At 47.6% G+C, this 14,776-nt stretch overlaps 2 protein-coding genes across 6 annotated transcripts; one reads left to right on the forward strand and one right to left on the reverse strand.

The window, feature by feature from the left end:
* Positions 1-25: 25 nt before the first annotated feature.
* gabpa (GA binding protein transcription factor subunit alpha) lies at positions 26-9,086 on the reverse strand. Of its 4 annotated transcripts, XM_088608485.1 has the most exons (11): positions 9,068-9,086; positions 8,818-8,905; positions 3,276-3,385; positions 2,253-2,397; positions 2,060-2,144; positions 1,698-1,952; positions 1,321-1,515; positions 1,165-1,221; positions 681-824; positions 407-599; positions 27-295 (listed from the first exon to the last, which is right to left on the reverse strand). In XM_088608485.1, the coding sequence occupies exons 3-11, from the start codon at positions 3,350-3,352 to the stop codon at positions 64-66; spliced, it is 1,383 nt and encodes a 460-aa protein (XP_088464611.1). In that variant the 5' UTR covers positions 3,353-3,385; positions 8,818-8,905; positions 9,068-9,086; the 3' UTR covers positions 27-63. The 4 variants fall into 4 exon arrangements, with proteins under 4 accessions (XP_088464612.1, XP_088464613.1, XP_088464611.1 ...); XM_088608486.1 differs by lacking the exons at positions 8,818-8,905; positions 9,068-9,086 and adding an exon at positions 8,422-8,764 and having other exon boundaries at positions 26-295; XM_088608487.1 differs by lacking the exons at positions 8,818-8,905; positions 9,068-9,086 and adding an exon at positions 7,649-7,801 and having other exon boundaries at positions 26-295.
* atp5pf (ATP synthase peripheral stalk subunit F6) lies at positions 7,950-14,686 on the forward strand. Of its 2 annotated transcripts, XM_088608490.1 has the most exons (5): positions 7,950-8,097; positions 9,367-9,427; positions 13,852-14,028; positions 14,107-14,231; positions 14,579-14,686. In XM_088608490.1, the coding sequence occupies exons 3-5, from the start codon at positions 13,859-13,861 to the stop codon at positions 14,608-14,610; spliced, it is 327 nt and encodes a 108-aa protein (XP_088464616.1). In that variant the 5' UTR covers positions 7,950-8,097; positions 9,367-9,427; positions 13,852-13,858; the 3' UTR covers positions 14,611-14,686. The 2 variants fall into 2 exon arrangements, with proteins under 2 accessions (XP_088464616.1, XP_088464617.1); XM_088608491.1 differs by lacking the exons at positions 7,950-8,097; positions 9,367-9,427 and adding an exon at positions 9,434-9,580.
* Positions 14,687-14,776: the final 90 nt, after the last annotated feature.

The following is a 14,776-nucleotide window of genomic DNA, read 5'->3' on the forward strand; positions in this document are numbered from 1 at the left end:
CCAGTCTCTCCCTGTCCCGCAGTCCCCCAGTCACCCCCCCCCCCAAGTCTCCCCAGTGCCCCCTCAGCTGCTATCCTTATCCCCGTGCAGGGCTGCGGTTGCCAGGGTGACAGTGGTGAGTGGCTGGCCCAGCCCGTGCAGCTGCATCCTGGCCAGCTTCTTCTGCTCGCACTCCGTCACCAGGTGGTTGAGCTCGGCCGCACTGTACCCGATCAGCGTCTTGAGGTCACACACAAACTTGTACACAAAGCGCTTCCCCTGCACCTTGCAGATCATGTCCCCGTCGTAGTAATACCTGCAGGGGGGAGACGCGCAAGACTGAGGCGGGTTCTCACGGAGTCCTGGCTTCCTGCCGCAGACGCCCAGTCCCCGGGCTGAACGGAGAGAGACGGAGAGGCCATCTTACCGCAGCGCCCGGCTGAGCTTCTCGTAGTTCATGGTGGGCTTGTTCTTGCGCTGCCCCCACTTGTGCGCCACCAGCTCGGGCTGGTTCAGCTTGAACTCGCCGTCGTCGCCCACCCAGGAGATGCAGTCACGCGCGTCCTTGTCCGTCAGCAGCTCCAGCAGGAACTGCCAGAGCTGGATCTGGCCGTTGTTGCCTGGGAGGGAGAGGGAAAGAGTGAGGCCCGACCCCAAGCGCACGGACACACTCCAGTGATCTCTCTGTCCCACCCCCTTACCGGTGCGGTTGCCGGGGGAGCTGCGGTCCTCGCCCCCGGAGATGCGCGGCGCCCGCTGCACCTTGTTCTGCTTGGCGCTGCTGCTCAGGACCTTGATGGCAGTCGGAGCGGTTTGCTGCACCGAGGCTGGGATGATCTGCACCGCTGGTGGGGGGAGGGGATAGGCAGAGACACCGATTTACTATGCGCGTGATGAGACGCAACTGCTCGGTCAGCTCTGCAGAGGTTCGGCAAGCGAACACAGCCAACCGGATGGATTGCGATTTTGAGAGGCAGGGTCGGGAAGGTGAAGAGAAAGACAGACAGGCCAACAGCTGAGCTCAGGTTCAGGGTAGGCTAGGTTGAGGTAGAGACCAGGCTCAAGAAAATTAAATAACTGCAGAATGTTCAACTCCAGGAGGACAGAGCAGCGCGGGAAGCTGCTCTCCCCAGATACGGCTAACCCAGTCTCGTGCGTCGTCGGGCCAGGCTATTGCGCACTCACGCTGATCAATGGTGACGGTAGCAATCTGTCCGGACTGCTCCTGGCTGGCCAGCACGTCTGTGGACAGGAGCAGGGCAGTGTTAACACCGGGAAGGAACGAGGGATCTCTCCGTCGCCCCCTTCCCCCCCCCCTCCAGTGCCTCCCCCTCCTCTCACATTTGCGCAGCAGCTCCAGGTGGCTCCACAGGATCTCCCCGTGCGGGACGCGCTGCAGGAAGTCCTCCTGCGTCAGGCTGCAGAGCTCCCGGCCCGCGATGTGGATGCCCGACACGTCCACGTCCAGCATGCCGAACTCCTTCATCACCCACATCGCCCAGTGGATCACCTGGTCCGCTGTCCACTGCACCGGATCTGGGGGGGGGATTGGAGTGTGGCGTCAGTCCTTGGCACCCGTCACAGCTCGGGGGTAGGGGTACACTTCCTAGAGAGCCCCTCTGAGGTGAAAGCGAACAGAGACCACAACCGCCAGCAGTGGGAGAGTGGAAGGGGGAGAGATCCCGTTCGGGGAAGCCTATCCCGGGATGCGCACTCACCGTAGGGGATGCCCAGGCGCACCTGCTCCTTGCGGTAGCCCTCGAGGGCAGCAGCCCAGCGGGTCACCTGCTCCGAGGTCTCGTCCGCCACCAAGGCGCCGCCCACCGTCTGCGAGCCGTCCAGCGTGATCACCTGCCCGTCCTCCACCAGCTGCGTCTCCTCAGCCATCCCCGCCGGCGCGTCCGGATCGATCACCACCTCCACCGTCTCCACCGGCTTCACGATCTCCAGGATGTTCAGCCGGGGCTCCACTCCTGGGGGAGAGCGACAAGGGGGGGAGGAGGCGGTGAGCGAGGACGAGGCAGAGAATGGAGGTCCACGGAGATGGGGTACATACAGAGCAGGACCGCATGGGGGTTACCTTGCCTGGAGATGACCTGCACACTGAGCTGGACCGTACCATCGGTCTTCACCCCCTGGTCAAACAGGCTGAAGTTGGGGTCCAGCTGGACAGAGAGAAGGTCGGTTAGCAACGACAGACCCACGCGCACACGCGGTAACGCCCGCACTGAGAGACACCGGCGTGCAAGAAGAGGAAGCGCTGGTGACAGTACCTGGATGTCCTGCAGACAGATCTCATGGTCATCTAATGAGCACTGGAGGCGGGGCTCCAGCAGCTTTTTGAGGTTTCCGATTGGCTCGTTGATGTCTATGGCCTGCGTGACAAACTCTGCCGTGGTGATGGTCTGCTCCACAATCCTGCAGGGCAGACAGACCGGGGAGCCGTTAAATGACAGAATCTGGAGAGGGGTGTTAAAAGCTGGCAAGGTAATTAAACAATAAAGCTAAACGAGATGACTTCAACAGAAAGCTCTAAGACCCTCCACCAGTTTGGTGCAATCCTTACCCTGACTCTCCAGGGCTCGGGTACGAGTCCCAATGGTAACTAAACTCCATAGGCAGCAATCAGAGACTCTACTATCAGTGCTCAGGGGTGACGGAAAAACACTAAATAACAAGTGTGTATCTGATCACCCGATATGTGATCATGTTAGACCCCAGGGGCTTTTCTGTGACAGATCACAATGGGCAGCAAAGATGAAGTGCCAGGAGACCAAGTTCATCTGAAGTCTTATGGTCACATTATACAAATAATTGCTCCAAACTAACCCTACACCAACTACCACTATGAGTCCCTTTATGTACCAAACTAGTATAAATTAACCTAATCTGAAAATATCTCAGCCCTTTGACAGTTTGCCAATTAATCAATTAATACACCACAAGCAAAACTGTTTACAGACAATAGGCCTTAATGCCCCCTAGTGGCGGGTCTGGTGAATCTACTATCCTCATTGCTGCTGGTCTGACACAATGACGTCAAGCAATTAATCCTGTTTGCGTCAGTCTGCATACCCTTGTAATATTATTTGCATTTGGTGCAGGATAGAGTGAGTAGGTGACTTGTTTAACCTACACAAAGAGTGACAGAGTCAGTAGTGGAGTCAGGGAGAATAAAAGTTTGCTTGAAAAATAAAATGCTTTTTTAAGCTTGTTTAGATACAGAACATAATACACCTAGAGAGCCTGGTGACATTCGATAGGGCTCAACTCGACAAGAGAAACTGAGATTTTACCCCTCTTCCATGCACTCCTGTTTCTCCTGGCCATCGATCTCGATTTCAATTAGCTCCTCCGTCTCTCCCTTCGACATCCCGAATGGCGTTCTGAACAAATCTGAGACAGACTGGGAAGAGGGAGAGTAGCAGTGAGAAAGAGAGGTGGACAGGAAACTGGAGTGTGGAAGCCGATTCCCAGCGATCCATCTGGGAAAAGAGCTGGATTGGGAACTTTCTGATGATCCCACAGGTCCGATGGGAAGGGAGAGAGGTATAGGGAGGTATCACATGAATAGGGAAGGGAAGAGGTCAGGCACAATCCTCAACACCCTCACAAGCCCATGCATTTCAGGATTCCATATTTAGATCCCAGGATCCCATGCTATGATGTGCTTTTAACAATTATCTGCTGGTATAGAGGAACAGATAAATGTTTATTCCATGCTGAAAAGAAAAAAAAAACACTGATACTGAAAAGCGGCATCACAGTAGCTCAAGAGTTGCTCAAAATCTTCAACTTCATCCTGAGAGCTGGATATTATTCCTGAGGCCTGGGATCAAGGACTGATCACGCCCCTCTATAAGAGTGGAGACAGCCTTGACCCGAACTACTGGGGCATCTGTGTGAACAGTAACTTGGTGAATCTCAGGGAAACAAGTACCACTTTACACTCAACAACAACACATCGCAGTATCATGAACACCCGACTGCTGGCCTTCCTTACCTAGCACAATGTCCTGAGTAAGAGTCAAACTGGCTTCCTACCAAACTGCCACACAACCGATCACATTTACACCCTACACACATTCAAACAAACGTGTCCACTAAAAAAAAAAAAATCAAGGGAAAAATATTTGCCTGCTTTATCGATTTCAAAAAAGCATCAGACTCAATTTGGCATGAAGGATTGTTTTACAAACTCCTTCAAAGTGGTGTAGGAGTTAAACGCTACGATGTCACAACGACAGTAAGCAGTACTGTCAGACCTGGGTGCTGACAGTCAATCTGGATAAGACCCGAGTCATGGCTTACCAGAAGAAAACCAGATCTCAGGGAACAAGTGCAACGTCGCACTGAAGCACACAACCAACTGTACATACCTCAGACTGACAATCAGTTCATCTGGGAGTTTTAACCTGCCAGTGAAGGCACTGAAGGAGAAGGCATGCATAGTTTCAATGCCATTAGAAGGAGGCTCGGCTCTACAACATCAAAAATTTGAAAGTGGAATCCAACCCATTGCCCTATATGGCAGTGGAGTGTGGGGTCCCCTCATAGACCAGGATTACACTCAATGGGACAAAGAAACCATAGAAACCCTGCACACAATTCTGTTAAAACATCCTGCATGTGCAGAGAAAAACTCCTAACAATGCATGCAGTGCCAAAGCCTATTACTAGTTCATGTAGGTAGCTGCGTCAGCATGCGTAGGCTGCAAACGAACAAGTAAAGGTTTATTCCATGCTGAAAAGAGAAGAAACAACATTTTTTGCTTTGGATCCTTCTTCAGGTGTGACATCTGAAGAAGGCTCCACAGCCAAAATGTTGCGTTTCTTAACCTTTATTGTTCCTTTGCAATACCTATTACTTATCAGCATACAGAAGAGAACAATCAAATATTGGTTACAACTCCGAGACGGTGAGCAGAATTCATACCACCACAAGGCCCTGCTGAGCCAAGGGCTGAACCCAGAGAAGAGGTCCTTCAGCCAACTGGTCCTAAAGCTCACTGACACCAACCAGCCTCAGGACAGCACAGCTAAAACAACACAAATCAAAATCAACCAAATCACAACACAAACCAAACAACACTACCTTACCCACTGGGGCACAAACTAGAACCTGTAAACATACACACTAGCTGAATATCTGACCAGGGTAAGAAACAGAAAGGAGAAATAGATCCTGACAGCAGTACAGGCTCAGTGACCACAATCAGGCCATAGAAACTGGTCAGCACAGACACACCAGGCTGCCCAGAGAGGACAGGTTGTGTTCTCACTGGCAGTGGGGAAGAAACAGAGACAGAGGTGCACTTTCTACTGCACTGGGAGACATAATCTGGGATTAAACAAACACTCCCCCCCCAAAAAAAAAAAATATAATCCCAGAATTCCCACACCTGCCAGAATCAGAACAGCTCCCAAAACTGGGAGAGGGGGGAGGGAATTCAACTGACACAGCCCGAGGAACAGTGAGCCTGTCTCTCAATAATAATTTAATTTGAATAATTCTAATTTCTAATATAACTTTTCAGTGCTGTACTTGTCTTATACATGTATGTAGATGTCGTATTGATTGTATATCCTTTGGCAAAACTGTAATATACCAGTCATGCCACTTAAACTGTTTGAATTTAAATTTACTGGTATAGAGGCACAATGTGAAGCACACACACACATCCTGGTAGTCACTGACCAAACAGACACGGGCTGAATGTAACAGCGCCTGTTGCACCACCACACCCAACGCTGCACAGCTGACCTGAGAGATATCCCTGCAAGCATCTCTCCGACACCCAGCCAGCACAGGCACAGCGACTCCGGCGGAGCCACAGCATCCCCTGGCCCTCCTTCTCTGAGGAAAAGAGTGGCTAGACCTCCGAGACAGGCAGGACGAGGGCTGTCAAATGGAATCGCTAAAAAAAGGTGGTGGGGAGGCCAATGCAGCATCAAGAGATCCTGCTGCACCACAAAAATCAGAAACACTACACTTAAACCAGCTAAACTATACATTTAATCAGAGAGGGCCTGGGCATCTGCATTGTCAGCCCTAAGGTCTATTCTGGGTCTGTTTCAATAGAAGACCTTTTCAGTTTATATCCACACTGTTTTGCAAATATCAATGACAAATTATCTATGAGTTGTTCTAATGCTGGTAAAAGATTATTATTAATAATAATTCCTTACACTTCTCTGGACACTCCACTCAAAGCGCTTTACAGGTAATGGGGACTCCCCTCCACCACCACCAATGTGCAGCATCCACCTGGATGATGCGACAGCAGCCATAGTGCACCGGTACACTCACCACACACCACCCAGTTCACAGATGGGGATTATTAGGAGGCCATGATTGGTAAAGGCCAGGGGGGAATTTGGTCAGGATACCAAATTCTTCTCAAGAAACACCCTAAGATTTTTATGAGCACAGAAAGTCAGGACCTCAGTTTTACATCTCATCCGAAGGACAGTGCCCTTTTTACAGTATAGTGTCCCCGTCACTATACTGGGGCATTAGGACCCACACAGACCACAGGGTGGGCACCCCTTACTGGTCCCTTGTAAGTTGCAGGTTAATACAGATGTGTCGTCTAGCTCGACTGGGTAGCCAACTGATTCGAGGATCTGATTGGAGGATCCAAAGGTTCCTGGAAAAATGTGGCAGAATCAGCTTCAGCATCACTGCTGGCTCTCCTGCCACTCTTTGTGTAAAAAAGTTCCTTCCATTCTCAGTTTTAAATACACTTCCTCGAGTTGTTCGAAGATTCTGTTGGATTCCTTCAATTTAAGAGACACCATCAGACACGCATTCTTCACATCATAATAATTTAATGACCTTATTTTAATTCCAACTGCCTTTCTTGTTCTGAATACAGGGTAGTTCACTTTGTTTACTCAGATTCTTGAGAGACATTCTCCAGACAGACCATGTGCACATCTCTAGGGAGCATTGCAACAGAACAGGAATTGACAGCATTAGCCTTAGTATACATTAAATATTTTAAAGGTATGTGCAGACCTTGAGGTTTATTTACATCATTCATAAATAAGTGTATCTAATAAATTTATATTAATCAAATCTTAGATCCTTGAATGTGGCTATCCACGACCAAGGTTACCCACCCAAAATTACTGTATTAACCGTTTTAGCTGACGTTGCTATGCATTAGATTTTTTTACAGTATTTTATTTCTGCATTTCAGTTAAAATGTTAATTTTGAATTTCCATAGAGGCAAAGTAAAATAAACCAATGTGGATAACTTTTTTAGTTCAAGAAAACTAAAAGTGTCAATGTAGAACATTTTTCAAGTCACTTGGTCGTAAATATAAAAGCAATTAAAGTTGACATATTTCTGAAGAAAACGTTTCAAGCATAAACTTTAAGAGTTTGAGTTTGTGATTCTGCAATCATGGAATGAAAGGGTATAACAAATCTCGGGAGACTTTGAGAGATGGAAGGATCGAGTGCGCAGGATGTTAGTATTTCAGGTCATGGGACCCGGAAAGCTCATCACGCAACGCCGAGGCCTTAGCGCTCCGTACTAGGCCTCGGTTGTCTCACTGGTTTTTCTATCGTTCTTCCCAAAGCTAGTCAATAAATGTCTTTTAATCGTAGAAAAACCTTTATTTCAAACCCCATTATCGGCTGTCTTTCTTGGAGCTTACCAGCTTTAAAGTGTAACACTAATGTTAGAAAAAATAATAAACCGCACCCAGAGATCGAAAGTGTACCGAGAGCGAAATGAAGTTATTATGTGATCGGTTATAAAAAATACAGTAAAAAATATCCTCTGCCGCCGGAATAAAAACGTGGTCCGCCGTTTACCGGACTTTTCTTTCAAATGTGGAAAACTTCGAACGGAAATGGGGAGAAACGGAAACAAAACAAAAGACGGGTAATGTAAAACAGGCCGGAAATCCTGGCGAAGGTGGTATAGAGAGATTTATTAGCGAAGATCGGTGGAGAGAGGCAGACGCCAACATACTGCATTAATATACATAAACCCCCGATAGAGGGAAAAAACGAGGTCGGAAATCAGAAAGGTGTAGAAGCTTGCTGTATACTGAACAATAACACACACGGCTCTCCGGGCCGGACTGACTGCAGCACCCAGGTAAAATCACGCAAACTGGGGAACTTTCCCGGGCCACAGGCAGGAGGAGGTCGCTTCCCTGGGTTACCATTTTTTGTGTTACCGTCCATCGACAGCTTTGGTATTGTAACTGAGCAGACGGTGGATTTTAAACACTACCCGCTCGGTTTGTCAGCGGGTTTACAAGCAACGAGCGGTATCTGGGTGGGGAAGCGCAGACGGTGCCTGGGGAGCCTCTTTTAGCGCGAGGATGGCGAGCCAGTGCTTCAGCACAACGATGGGCATCACTATCATGCTAACCACTTTCTCACCATCTGAAAAGTTATGCATGCGAAAACTACATACCGTCACTCGAAGCAGTTGGATACGTATCGAAAGCAGCGCGATCTGTTTACCGTTTTTGTCCACAACGAACCAGGGACTTCGAATAAACCAAGCGAGTGCTTTTCTAAGGGATACTGGTTCATATTCAATACTTAACCAAATGGGTATCACGGTAGTCTGTGGTCGGTATGTGCCTGACAAACTCAAAACAGATTAGGCAAGCCTGTGCATTACAGCGCGGCACATCCCTGTGCTGGGATACCAAGAACTTGTGGGAACCCCCTAGGTTTTTTTAAGCACTGCATTGAGTCTCTTAACTGCGCTTAAGCCACACATTTAGTAAACTCCAGCATCGAATCAAGGTCTAGAAAACCACAAAATTACCGTTTAACAGTATCGGGCACCTAGTGTACCTACCTTCAGAACGAGCCTCTAGCTGGTTGCGTTATTCAGACACCACAGTGCCGCTCGTCAGTCTCCGAAAGCTGTGCTTAAACTGGTCGGCCTGAATTGGGGAAGGGACGGGGGGGAGGGGGTTGAGAGAACCGTGTCCATTAAAATATACCGTAATAATAAAAATCTAAATTTCTTTTGAAATATTGAATGAGCACCGGGGGTCTATTAATCTTTCGAGATTCAGATAAATGTGGATTACCATTACTCGTACCTTAGAAAGGTATATTGAGACGATACAGTAGAATTGGACTACATCTCCCGAAGGTCTTTGCGTTGTCTCGTGTTTGTCAAATTAGTAGTGTTCCACTTCCACGATGGCGCCTGTAGTCCTTTAAAAATACGAGATACAAATATTAATTAGGTCCTGAACATTACGAAAATTATAATCAATAAAGAAGCGCTCGTAAAAATGTAAACGCAATGCAATTGTATGTGTTTTTAAGCAACTTAAAAATGTTGTGCATAGGAGCAAATAAAATGTCTTTCCGGTGTTTTTTTTTTACTACCCAGAGTGCTCTGCACCTTGAAGTCCGCCATTGCTCGGAGTGCGCAGAGGAGTGTCAAGTACAAGGTGACTGAGTTTTTATTTCTTTATTCGCCTGCTCTGGCCGCTGTCAGGGCTGATGCACACAGCGGAGCGAGTACACACAGCGCGTTGGTGTTCATTTATTGAAGAGCTGGGGAAGAACTGATTGCCGGGGTTGGTTCTCTCGGGGAAGGCAAGGTGACTGAAGGGAGTCCGGACTGGGCTGCTCCGCATTCCCAACCAGAGAAGCAGGGGTTTGCGGGAGTTACTGTAATGCTGGTTATAACATTGCATGTGCTTATCTAATGCCCTAGTCCAGGCCGGATAACGGTTTCCTGCTGTCAATAAGTGGGTAACGTAATCAAGTACAAGAAATCGCAGCTCCTTAAATGTCACATATGCGGTTGCCCGTAATTGTGGCGATTCATATGCAGGAATAGAGCCAGGGCATAGTTCAGCATAACACTGTACTACAGTTCGTCGATCTGTAACGAGACATTTCTTGTGTTCAGGACGACTGAGGCGGTAGAAACGGTCACCATGACTGGCCACGCAGTTTCCCGAGCTAGTATGCGAGCTGGACGTACTGCATTTTGGGGATCCCTGTTGTGCGTGACTGATTTGTCCTGCCAGGACGTTTAATGTTAATCCTTAATACTGAGGGAGGTCCGGCTCTGTGCGAGGCTGCATGCTGAAAGGTTTCCATACGCAAGAGTTTGCTAGTATTAGCTGGGTAAAATATGTAATTTGGTGTGTTTGACTACGTTTAACCCAATTTTAAAATTAAACCTGGTCTTTACTTCAGGTTTATGCACTCATCCTTTACTACTCTTGCAGCTCGCTTGTTCCGCTGCTGAAATGACCTTCGCCTGCATGATAACGCTCTTTCGAAAGGGGATTTTAAATTCGGGCGTGTAATGGTGCCCGTTTCAATTATTTCCAACGTATTACACATAAGACACATTCGCTGGATTGTGCCAGTCTATGCGAATCTATGTTCAGCTGTTTAGCAAGACAACACCTTTTCAGCATGAGAGAAGGCATGCCGATTCCAATTTTAAGAGACAGCCTTTACAATTGCGTGCTCCTGAAAGTCCTTAATTATTAAAGGATCAATTTAATGAATCAATTAGGGATCATTTCACTGAACCTATAGATCCTTCTCCTGTCGTGGTTTGCACTGCAAAGAGTTAGGACTGCCTGTCTTTCTGCTCAGTCAGCCAATGACTTTGAGCTTTAACCAATCCTGACTTCCCTGGAAAAGCCTGCATTGATTGAAGATCACTTGTTCTTAGTCTTCATAAATTGACCTAAACTAGCTGCTGTCCTGTGGCTCTCCAGGACCAGGTATCTGTTTCGGACACTCAAGAAAGTGATTTGAGCTCCGCAGTGGATCTCCCAGATAATCTGAATTTCTAGTTCTTTGAGATACCCAAGTAGGTCAAAAGGAAGCTCAGAGTTCACGGTGATTCTCACTTTCCTTATACGTTAATTATAAAAACAGTCATTGCCATGAAATTAGCACTGTAACAATGGTGGTATTTTCACTAATGGTGCATCGGTTTTTCTTAATGCCTTTGATTTTCACATAATGCAAAAGAAATCCTTGAAAGGTAAACACTTTTAGCCGCATTGTAAATAGTAACATAAATTTATCTTGGCCATCTCTGTCTTGAAAGCAAAATTGCACATTACTGTTTGTAATGATCGGTGTCATACTGTCAGCTTAGTTCCTCATGAAAGATTAAATGCATATTGCTATATTTTTTCCTTAAAGGCGTCTTACTTGACAGTGATCGCATTGCGTTCTCTGGGTATATCAGTCAAATGTGTGTTCCTATGCCACCTCATTGGTGTTCACAAGCCAAGACAGACCCTCGATGCTGATCAGCGCTACTGTCGATATGCATTGAGGATGACGAACTGGTAGGATTTCTCCTGCCAGTTCTGTGTGTTTGTGACCTACCCAGTTATGTGGCCCTACCATTTCGTATAAATATATTATGGAGCTTATGACTTTGTGGTAGCACTAGTTTTCTGTTGTACCTATTGAAATACAAGAATTTCATTGTGTGAGTATTTTAGTTTCCTACTTGGAGATTTCACTGAAATTCACTGTTCAATTTCAATTGAATTAAACCAATTTTCAGCATTCAGATGCAGATTTTTGCATCGATATGTTGCGGCTCACGATTGTTTGCAGGGCAGGATGGTCTGATTCTGACCTAAGGTATCCAAACGTGAACGCTTGTGATTGTGCAATTTAAAACCAAAATGCCAAAGGAAAAATGCTGCTCACTTCTTAGTCCACAGTGCCACTGTGAGTGACAAGGAACATACTGCAATCTCATTGGTCAGGAAGAGCTCTGTGCTCATTCTGGTGGTCGACGGAGACGGAGACGGAGACGACTTTATTGGACATATGCATTTTCTTGTATTATGAATGTGTCTTTTCACATACCCAACTTGCTCTCCATGAGACACACAGACGGGGAGAGAAGCTTGGGGTCAGAGTGCAGGGTCAGACATTTCTACGGTGCCCCTGGAGCAGCTGGGGTTAAGGGCCTTGCTCAGTGGCCCAATGGAGTAGGATTCCTCTGCTGGTCGTGGGATTTCAACCGGCAACCTTCCAGCCAAAGGCACAGCTCCTTAGCCACAGAGCCACCGCACCGCCTGTGAGCCACTGTGATGGACAGACTAGAACTAATGACCTTTTTTTGCTCAGACCCAGATAATTTTAACCATTGCTGTGTATTCAAATGGTTCGATACATTAGTGGTTTGATGCGGCTCTATAGCTGTTGTCATCCTAAAGGGACTTGTTTTTTTTTGTTATCTGGGCCCTTTACAAGACTTCATCCTTAATTTATTAAACAGCCATTAATACTGTCTGTGCTTGACTCTCGGAACGTTTTTTGGAAGCCTGGGTTCTTCTAATAGAGACTTGAAAGAGATTTTATTCCTTATTCTTACCTTCAAGAGGTAGCATGTACTGCAGCCCAGTAGAGTAGTGGATTATACGGCGTCCAGATCAGTCTTAAATTTTTGGAAGAAGACACCCTCGTGGATGGGAAGCAGAGTCAGACAGTTAGCAGTTTACAACAGCGTTTCAATCTGCTGTGTGCATGAGTTGGGCAGGATTAAAAAGGGGACAAAATGCCAGTATGAGAATCTTTACAGATTTTCACATTCACAGTGTTGAGTGAAACCTTGACTGAAATTTCATTTTTAACAAGTTGCCTTTCCTTGAAGTGGCCATGAAGTTGATTGGTAACAGTGCCGCCCGGCAGCTAAGCTAGAAATGTTTGGCTGGAGACAGATCTGTACTTTATAGATGCCCATTAAATCAGACTTTCAGCGATTTAGTTGTGATCAGTTAAGCAGGTAGCTGGTTACACCCCGCAAGTTAGGGATCGCTGGGAACGGAGATTGGAATAGCCTTCAGCTCTCAGGGACCACAGTTACCTTCATTGATGGAATTGCTTGCTTAATTGAGTGAGAAATGTGTGATTAAAGGTGACCTGTGAGACTCACTGGGATGAGACTGCCCAGTACCAGAAAACAAAGTCCACATGTCTCCAGGGTCCCAGTATTTTCTTGAGGTTAAAAAAATGGTTCTTGCTTTGGGTATTCTTCAAATTTAATCTGGTTTTCATTCCAACCTGACGAGTTAGTTTACCTAGTTTTCCTAGACATATGCAGGATTTTTCTAAGTCTATTTTCACTCCAAAGATTCTTAGTGGTGAAGATACAGTAGCATGTAAAAGCAGCATATCACCCTGCAACTCGCAACTGGCAACCCACTGAAGCTAAGCAGCTGTGATCCTGGTCAGTACCTGGATGGGAGACCTCCTGGGAAAAACTAAGGTTGCTGCTGGAAGAGGTGTTAGTGGGGCCAGCAGGGGGCGCTCACCCTGCAGTCCATGTGGGTCCTAATGCCCAGTATAGTGACGGGGACACTATACTGTAAATAGGTGCCGTACTTCGGATGAGACGTAAAACCAAGGTCCTGAGTCTCTGTGGTCATTAAAAATCCCAGGGCGTTTCTCGAAAAGATTTAGGGGTGTAATCTGGCCAAATCTCCCATTGGCTCTTACCAATCATGGCCTCCTAATAATCCCCATCTATGAATTGGCTTCATTACTCTGCTCTCCTCCCCGTGGTGTGTGGTGAGCATTCTGGCGCACTATGGCTGCCGTCGCATAATCCAGGTGGATGCTGCACATTGGTAGTGGAGGGGTTACCTGTAAAGTGCTTTGAGTGGAGTGTCTAGAAAAGTGCTATATAAGTGTAAGCAGTTATTATAATTATTATTAAAACCCACAGCCTGACTGCGAGTATTCTAGTGATGAGGTTCAATATATCGGCAAGAGCTCAGCAAGCCACCAGATCCTCCAGAACCGGAGTTGGTCTAATCTCTGTCCCTGGAGCCCCACTAGCTCATGACTTTTCTCTCCTCCTTCTTCCCAGCCTCAGAATGACCGTGCAGCGCTTATTCCGGCTCTCCTCGCTCCTGCGGTCCGCCCTTTCCCAGCAGGCGCGGCGCAACGTCGGGCTGTCGGCCGTGGCGATGAACCGGGCCAAAGATCTGGACCCCGTGCAGAAGCTCTTCCTGGACAAGATCCGCGAGTACAACACCAAGAGCAAGTGAGTGCGGACCTGACCTCCACCCCCGTTCTCTTCCTGTCCTGCCCCCAGATCTAACGATCTGCCTTCCCCCTCCAGGGCAGCAGGGGGTGTGGTGGGTGCCGGTCCGGAATATCAAAAGAACATGGCAGATGAGCTGGCCAAACTGCAGCGGCTGTACGGAGGCGGGGACCTCACCAAATTCCCCGACTTCAAGTTCCCCGGTGAGTCAGCCCCCCGGCTACGCCAGCATCCGCTCTGTTAAGGCTCTATGTGTACGCTGTGGGGGTACTGCATATCTAACTAAACAATCAGAATTTTGTAATTCATACATGCAGTAACCAGCAGCCTATGATGGCCCTGTAGAGTCTACAGCTTTTACACTGATGAATTTCAGTGCGAGACAGGACACTCGGACCTTTCCCATAGTGAGGTAGCGCGTGTCAGACTTGCCCTGTGATGCCCCACCAGTGTCCCACCATATTGGAACACTTCGCACATCCAGTTACAGGAAAATGGTGATCATCTTCTCTGTTAAACTCATCTCACTGTCTTTCTCTCTCTTTTTCAGAGCCCAAGTTTGAAGAAGTGTCACCCAAGTGAAAACCCCCTCTCTTCATTCTCTCTGTTCCTGTGTCCACACGCTGTGTAGATATTTAATAAATGATGTTGGATAAAATGGTTCCTGCAGTCCCTTGTCGAGAGAGTGCCAGCCCTGACATGTCTACCATATGGTCTCGCAGTACTGTGTCCCAGTCGATAGTGCTGC

The sequence above is a fragment of the Lepisosteus platostomus genome, chromosome 2 (assembly GCF_059453375.1).
Source record: "Lepisosteus platostomus isolate fLepPlt1 chromosome 2, fLepPlt1.hap1, whole genome shotgun sequence".
NCBI lineage: Eukaryota > Metazoa > Chordata > Actinopteri > Semionotiformes > Lepisosteidae > Lepisosteus > Lepisosteus platostomus.

Excerpts from the sequence above, each read along its gene's own strand:
- gabpa (XM_088608486.1), bottom strand. The coding sequence starts at position 3,352 with ATGTCGAAGGGAGAGACGGAGGAGCTAATTGAAATCGAGATCGATGGC. Across the intron at positions 2,398-3,275 it reads CAGGAGTGCATGGAAGAGGG|GATTGTGGAGCAGACCATCA; the intron begins GTAAAATCTCAG and ends TCTGCCCTGCAG. Across the intron at positions 1,953-2,059 it reads GCAGGTCATCTCCAGGCAAG|GAGTGGAGCCCCGGCTGAAC; the intron begins GTAACCCCCATG and ends GCTCTCCCCCAG.
- atp5pf (XM_088608490.1), top strand. The coding sequence starts at position 13,859 with ATGACCGTGCAGCGCTTATTCCGGCTCTCCTCGCTCCTGCGGTCCGCC. Across the intron at positions 14,029-14,106 it reads GAGTACAACACCAAGAGCAA|GGCAGCAGGGGGTGTGGTGG; the intron begins GTGAGTGCGGAC and ends TTCCCCCTCCAG. Across the intron at positions 14,232-14,578 it reads CCCCGACTTCAAGTTCCCCG|AGCCCAAGTTTGAAGAAGTG; the intron begins GTGAGTCAGCCC and ends TCTCTTTTTCAG.